This window comes from Lycium ferocissimum, chromosome 3 (genome assembly GCF_029784015.1).
Source record: "Lycium ferocissimum isolate CSIRO_LF1 chromosome 3, AGI_CSIRO_Lferr_CH_V1, whole genome shotgun sequence".
Lineage (NCBI taxonomy): Eukaryota > Viridiplantae > Streptophyta > Magnoliopsida > Solanales > Solanaceae > Lycium > Lycium ferocissimum.
Window position 1 is genome coordinate 63,480,444 of NC_081344.1, and position 6,661 is coordinate 63,487,104.

At 39.2% G+C, this 6,661-nt stretch overlaps 1 protein-coding gene across 1 annotated transcript; it reads left to right on the forward strand.

The window, feature by feature from the left end:
• The first annotated feature begins 973 nt into the window (after positions 1 to 973).
• Positions 974 to 1,574, forward strand: LOC132048982 (uncharacterized). Its single transcript, XM_059439664.1, has 2 exons — positions 974 to 1,001; positions 1,147 to 1,574. The coding sequence occupies exons 1-2, from the start codon at positions 974 to 976 to the stop codon at positions 1,572 to 1,574; spliced, it is 456 nt and encodes a 151-aa protein (XP_059295647.1).
• The last annotated feature ends 5,087 nt before the right edge of the window (positions 1,575 to 6,661 follow it).

The following is a 6,661-nucleotide window of genomic DNA, read 5'->3' on the forward strand; positions in this document are numbered from 1 at the left end:
CTCTACATTCAGTTATCAGACAACAAGGCAATACTCTTTGGAATTCTCATATCCATGATTACTTGATAAGTTAAAGTGCATTCTATGTTTTGATGATGATCAAACTAATGGAGAAACAAAGAGAGACCTGATCTACGACCTGCTCTCTCTGTACAATGTATAGCCGCCAAAGAATCGTACAGAAAAGTAAGCTGCCGAACAACAGACATCAAGATAAAGAAGGTTCGCTCGTGGCCCACACTTTAGGTCAAACTTGGAGGATTTATCTCTATCATATCCCACATGCTCTTAATATATATACAACACATTACAACATATTAGGTATCACTTGAAAACCTAAACTATTGTGTGCAAAGCTTTGCCGCCAAAGTTCTCAAGTGGTCTCAAGAACAAAGGCCACTTACAAGCTGAAGGACCTAATCCAGACACCAGATTATGTCTATGTTCTTAAGGTTGTTGTAAGTCTTTGTTCATTAGTGCTTTAAATGGTAAACCTACTCTTCTTTGAAGAAATTGTTTGTAGGTACTATAAATTCTTAGTAGTTGTAAGGCAATTTACCTTTCAAACTATTGAGAGGTACCCTTGGCTAGAGCTAGTCAACGTGTATTGGTTGATTTGGCTAGAGTTAGTCAAACTTTGTTGAGTGCATGGCTAGAGTTAGTCATAGCAGTGTAGCTTGCAATAGGTGTATTGTAAGGGAGAGGGATTAAGGGTTTAATTCCTAGATGGCAAAGGGTTGTAATCTAAAAGTGCTTGATGTAATGGAGTTGAAATCCTACGTGATAGGTCGTGATTTTTAATCTCTTGAGCAAGGAGTTTTCCACGGTAAAATCTTGTCCCATCTACCATGTATCGCATCGTGAACCGGTAAATAACTGTGTCTCTCATATTCGTTTGGTGGACGCACAACCTCCAACAAGTATGGTATCGAATGTGTTTTTAAAAGGTTAACACCTAGAAAGAATCTGTGAAATGGCAGCCCCACCAAACTTGGAAGAAGGTCAATCATCCACTAGACCACCCAGATTCAATGAAAAATATTATGGGTGGTGGAAGGCTAGAATACATGACTTCATTAGGCGGAAGACTCAGAGTTGTGGGATATCATCTGTGATGGTCCCTATATTTCGATATCACAAGTGAAGTTGGTATAAAAACTACTGCCAAAACAAGGAAAGAAAACAATGATGCTGATAGGAAAGCAGTGAAGAAAAACTATAAAGCCAAGAAAATCCTTGTGTGTGGAATAGGACCTGATGAGCACAATCGAGTCTCACCTTGTTCAACTACTAAAGAGATCTGGGAATCTCTCCAAACTACCCATGAAGGAACAACACAGGTGAAGAACTCAAAAATCGACATGCTCAAAATAGAGTATGAGATGTTTAAAATGAAAGAGAATGAATCCATTCATGAGATGCACACAAGATTCACCTCTATTATCAATGAGCTTCATTCTCTAAGAGAAGTCATCATAACTACCAAACTAGGGAGGAAGTTGCTTGGTGTGTTGCCTGATTCTTGGGACAACAAGGTAAATGCTATCTCTGAAGCAAAGATCTCAACACGTTGACAATAGATGAGCTTATTGGAAACCTTAAGACATATGAGATGAAAATGACTATGAAGAAGGGTGAAAAGGATGAAGTCAAAAAGAAAAGGAGTCTAGTTCTCAAAGCTTCTAGAGAAGACTCAAGTGGCGATGAATTCGAGTTGTCATATGTCACACGGAGATTCCATAAATTGATTCGAAGACATGGTGGAATTCCGAAGATAGGAAGCTCCAGCAAAAATTTCAAAGGGAATGACTATTGCTGCCATAGGTGTGGAAAGCCTGATCACTTCGTCAAAGAGTGCCCTAAAAAAAAGCAGGACAATTACGATAGAACTGCAAAGGAACCAGGTTCCTAAGAGAAAGTTCAAAAAAAAGAAAGCTACTGATGAACTAGTAAAGCAAGCACTTGCTGCATTGAGGGATTCTTCTAGTAATTCTGAAAATGAAAATGAAAAAGGGGATACATTAATGGTAGTCATAGAAAATGAAGCCTCCAAGTATGAGTCAACCTTTGCACTCATGACGAAATCATATACAAATGATAATGATAAGAGTGATGAAAATGAGAGATTTTTTTTCTTTTGAGGTTAAGAAGAACCTGAAAGCCTACTCTCAGAAAAAGCTCATATCACTGTCAAGTGTGTTACTAGATGCTTATCATGCCCTTATTGCTTAGAAAATTCTGCTAACTTACGAAATTAGTGACTCCAAACTTGAAAGAGACAATTTGTTAGTGTCCATTGGAGAGATGAAGGAACAAATCGATGAGACCAATCAGCTAAATATCATGCTGCAAAGTCAAATGAGAAGGGATATAGAAGCATCTTTTAAAGGAAAAATAAATCTAGTAAGTCACTTGGAGCTTGAAAAATGAGATCAAAAGGGCAAAACTGAATATCACTGCTGAGATCGAGAAGAATGAGTAGTTGAAGGAAGCCTTAACAAGGATTAAGTTGATCTTGATAAATCTCTCAAGTGGACCTGTTCCTCCGATGTAATCACCTCCATGTACAAAAGCAAGGGAAATGGCAGGGAATGACTTGATTTTGAAAAGGTGACCCAAAATTCCTACAACAAATATGCCACGACAGCTGAGAACTAGTTGTGCACTCATTGTGGGCAAACAGGTCATGCAAAGCAATAATTGAGTCTCTTCAAAGGAATAATGATTTTATCAAAAAAGGAGTAAGTACAAAAGGAGTTGACTCTCAAATAAAAAGACCTCAGAGAAGGAGAGGAAATGTGCTGACCATATGGGCTAAAAAGAGCTTGATTCATCCCTTCTATAACTACAAGGGACCCAAGATGGTTTGGGTTCCCAAATCCAATCACTGACATTGTGTGCAGGCTGAGGAGAGAGAGAAGAAAGAAAGCTATCAACTATGCTGACAAACAGGGACAACAAAAATCTCATGGGTTAGTTAAAGAGGTCTCTCCTCAAGGCCTTCATGGCAAGATGTGTGCCCTTGGAATCTAAAGGAAAGGACACATCTCAATGTCAAATGCTGCAGTTCAGGATTCACAGTTACTCTGGGCAGAAGTAAAAAAGGAAGATGAGTAGAATAATGAAGTAGAAAATGCAAATCTTTGGATCAAAAGGTGGATGTGACAGTAGAAGGGATATACACACATGGGAGGTGTAGGACAGCGTGTGAACAAGTTTTCAGAATTGTTGCTCGACACCGTCAAAATTGTTTAGACACCCGGTCTCTCTGTGACTCAAGTTAGTAGTCCTTTCAGCACTTTCGTATGTTCTGAACTACTTAAGTGCCAAGTCGGCCAAGAGTCTCCTAATTCAAAATTCAAACCTTAAATCTTCCAATCGACGCTTCACTTCTGAACCAATCTGTCCCTCATATTACACCTGTCCTAAAACGCCATCTCGGATACCTTAAATACATCCCTCTTGTCTTTCTCTCTCCTCACTTACCAAAATCTTCAGACCATAAGAATCTCTCATTACCTCCTTTGTCTTACACAAGGCTGTCTGAACCAACTTATAACTCTGTATTCTCACCATGTACAAGCATCACTAAACCTTTTCAAACCAAATCAAAATGGTCTCCAAACCTTCATCCTCAGAGCACTTAATCTCCTCTAACCAAAGTACCTCTGAACCAATTCCAAAATCCCTCATACTCGTCCCTCTGGAAACTAGTAGATGAAGATTTTTGAGAAAATCTACATCCTTATCTGGTTTCTTTGACCAAAGAATAGCTTTCGACCTCATTGGAAGTGATGCAAATGTATACCTGCTATCATCAGACTCTTTTTTGAGAAAATCAGATGAAAGAAATGGAGGGGTTAAAATAGGAAGAGACAACATTGAAAACTCTGTAGGACAACAGATCATAAATCTTAACAGGGAAGAAAATGTTGTTGATATCTTACCCGTATCCCACCCTGAGAAGAAAACCTGGTGCTCCATCTATGTTGAAGCATCAAGTGCCTCAAAATAAAACTCAAGAGAAAATGTTGATTCTGATGGAGATATTATACTTTGTTCTGCAAACAGACCTCTAGTGGTGCGAATCCAAAGGAAAATAAGAAAAGGAAATCAAAGGGAAAGACAGAAGGAGAGGAGCGTGATACTCAGTCTGCTTCTCAAAAGAAGAGGAGGATAAGTACAAGTAAATAACCAAGTGCCTCTAAGAGACATGGAAGTGGACTGAGAGAGGGACACCTCCAAACACAGAAGATTCTCTTTAGAATGATGATTGATGTAAACTTGGGAGAGGAGAATGGGATGAAAGAACTGTTGGAAATGGTGGAATTTTAAGATTGAACTCATCTTCTTACCCCGCTGGCTCCGTATGTGTATGAAGCTAAAGTGTTTGAACTGTTTACAAATCCACGGCATCTTGATGACAGTACTCTGGTTCTAACAGTGAACGTGACAGATTTTGTTTTGACTGAATCAGTGCTAGCCGAAATTTTAGGAGTAAAAGCTGAAGGGCTGAGGGATGTGACTGGAAGGGTTTCCATCTCCTTTAAAAATGTGATCGTTAAGGAAGGAATGTTAGCCTTCCCAGGAAAAATCTCCAAAAAGGAGCTCGCTTCTACTTACCAATTGATCTTTGAATTTGTGGACAATGTACTCATACCGAAAATTGGAGGAAATGGCAGTGTCACTACGACACATTTGGTATTCATGGAAGTCCAATCAGTCTTTGAACCAATCAATCTTCCAGCTATCATGATCAAACATATGATCAATGCAGTGAGCATGGGGGAAAATGAACCTGGTCTTCCTTATGGCTTTCTCTTGACAAAGTGCTTGGGCATTTCAATGTAAGAACTGGAAAAGCTACCTTAGGAACAGAAGAGAACTTACTCTCCAGAGCTACTCTGAAAGACTGTGAGTGTGCGGCTGAAGGAGCGGGTTCCATCATTCCTATCCTAACTGAAGCACTAAAGGCAGCCAGTGCAAAAATTATATAGCTGAAGGCTGAGAACGCTCTTCTGAAGGATCAGTTGAAAGCTAAGGTGGAAGATCTTAGGAACCAACTGCTCCAGGTCAGGGTGCACACATTGAAAAAATTAACAAAATTCTTCACAATCTGGATCATCCCCAGTAACAAGTCCCTAGCATTTCCCTGCAGTCCTTGTCCCCCTCTCCCCCCGCCCCCCCAATGTCCGACTTCTCTCTTTCTGACTGGTACAATAGTGGTTTATTTAAGGGAAAAGTGTTCAAAACACACTCTAACTTTGGCCACTTTATGAGTCCTATGACCCCCGGACTATTTTTTTGTGTATTATTGAGGGTATTATTGGTGACGTGGACTCAATAATACCCAATTTTGAGGGACTCACTTTTTTGTCCACGTCACCCAATAATACCCTCAATAATACACAAAAAAATAGTCCAGGGGGGTCATAGGACTCCCGCAAAGTTGGAGTGTGTTATAGCAATTTTGGCCAAAGTTGGAGTGTGTTTTGAATACTTCTCCCTTTATTTAACATATGCTTACACTATTTGAACTACTATCTATTTTTGGGCTATTACATTGTTCTCGTGCACTATTGCTTGCCTGATCGTATTTTTCTGCTCACAATATGTTGTGCTTGTACCTCTTACTGGCTGTGGTCTATTTCCTTTTTGATAATGCCAAAAGGCGGAAGATATGTTGATGATATGAGAGCATGATGGATATGTGCCTATAAGTGATGAGAAGTATGTTGTGATTAAGGGGGAAGAACTGGAAGATTGATATGAGATGTGGTTGAAGAACCCTTTAGTGGGTAACTTGGTCTTGCAGTGTATTTTGTTGCTAACATGTTGTGGATGCCTTGAAACAAATGAAGTGGGATCTGATTCTCAAGAGGAACATCGTCTATAAGTTTGTCACCATAAAAAAAAGGGAAATTGATAAGTTAAAGTGCATTCTATGTTTTGATGATGATCAAACTAATAGAGAAACAAAGAGAGACGATCCGCGACTCCTTTCTCTTATTACAATATACAACAAGAAGAATAAGATACCGTAAAGCTATGCCAAACACGCACATCAAGATAAAGAAATTTGCGTGCCCATGCTTTAGGTCAAACTTGGAAGAGTTGTCTTTATCATATCCCACATGCTCTTAATATACATACAACATGTTGCAACATATTTAGGTATCACTTGAAAACCTAAACTATTGTGTGCAAAGCTTTGCCGCCACAAGTTCTCAAGTGCTCTCAAGAACAAAGGCCACTTACAAGTTGAAGGACCTGATCCAAACACTAGATTATATCTATGTTCTTTAGGTTGTTGTGAGTCTTTGTTCATTTGTGCTTTAAATTGTAAACCAACTCTTCTTTAAGAAGCTGTTTGTAGATACTTTAAATTCTTAGTAGTTGTTAGGCAGTTTACCTTTCAAACTATTGAGTGGTACCCTTGGCTAGAGTTAGTCAAGGTGTATTGGTTGGTTTGGCTAGAGTTAGTCAAACTTTGTTGAGTGCGTGCTATAGTTAGTCATAGCAGTGTAGCTTGCAATAGGTGTATTGTAAGGGTGAGGGATTAAGAGTTTAATTCCTAGATTGCAAAGGGTTGTAATCTGAAAGTGCTCGACGTAGTAGAGTTGAAATCCTACGTGGTAGATCGTGATTTTTAATTCCCTGA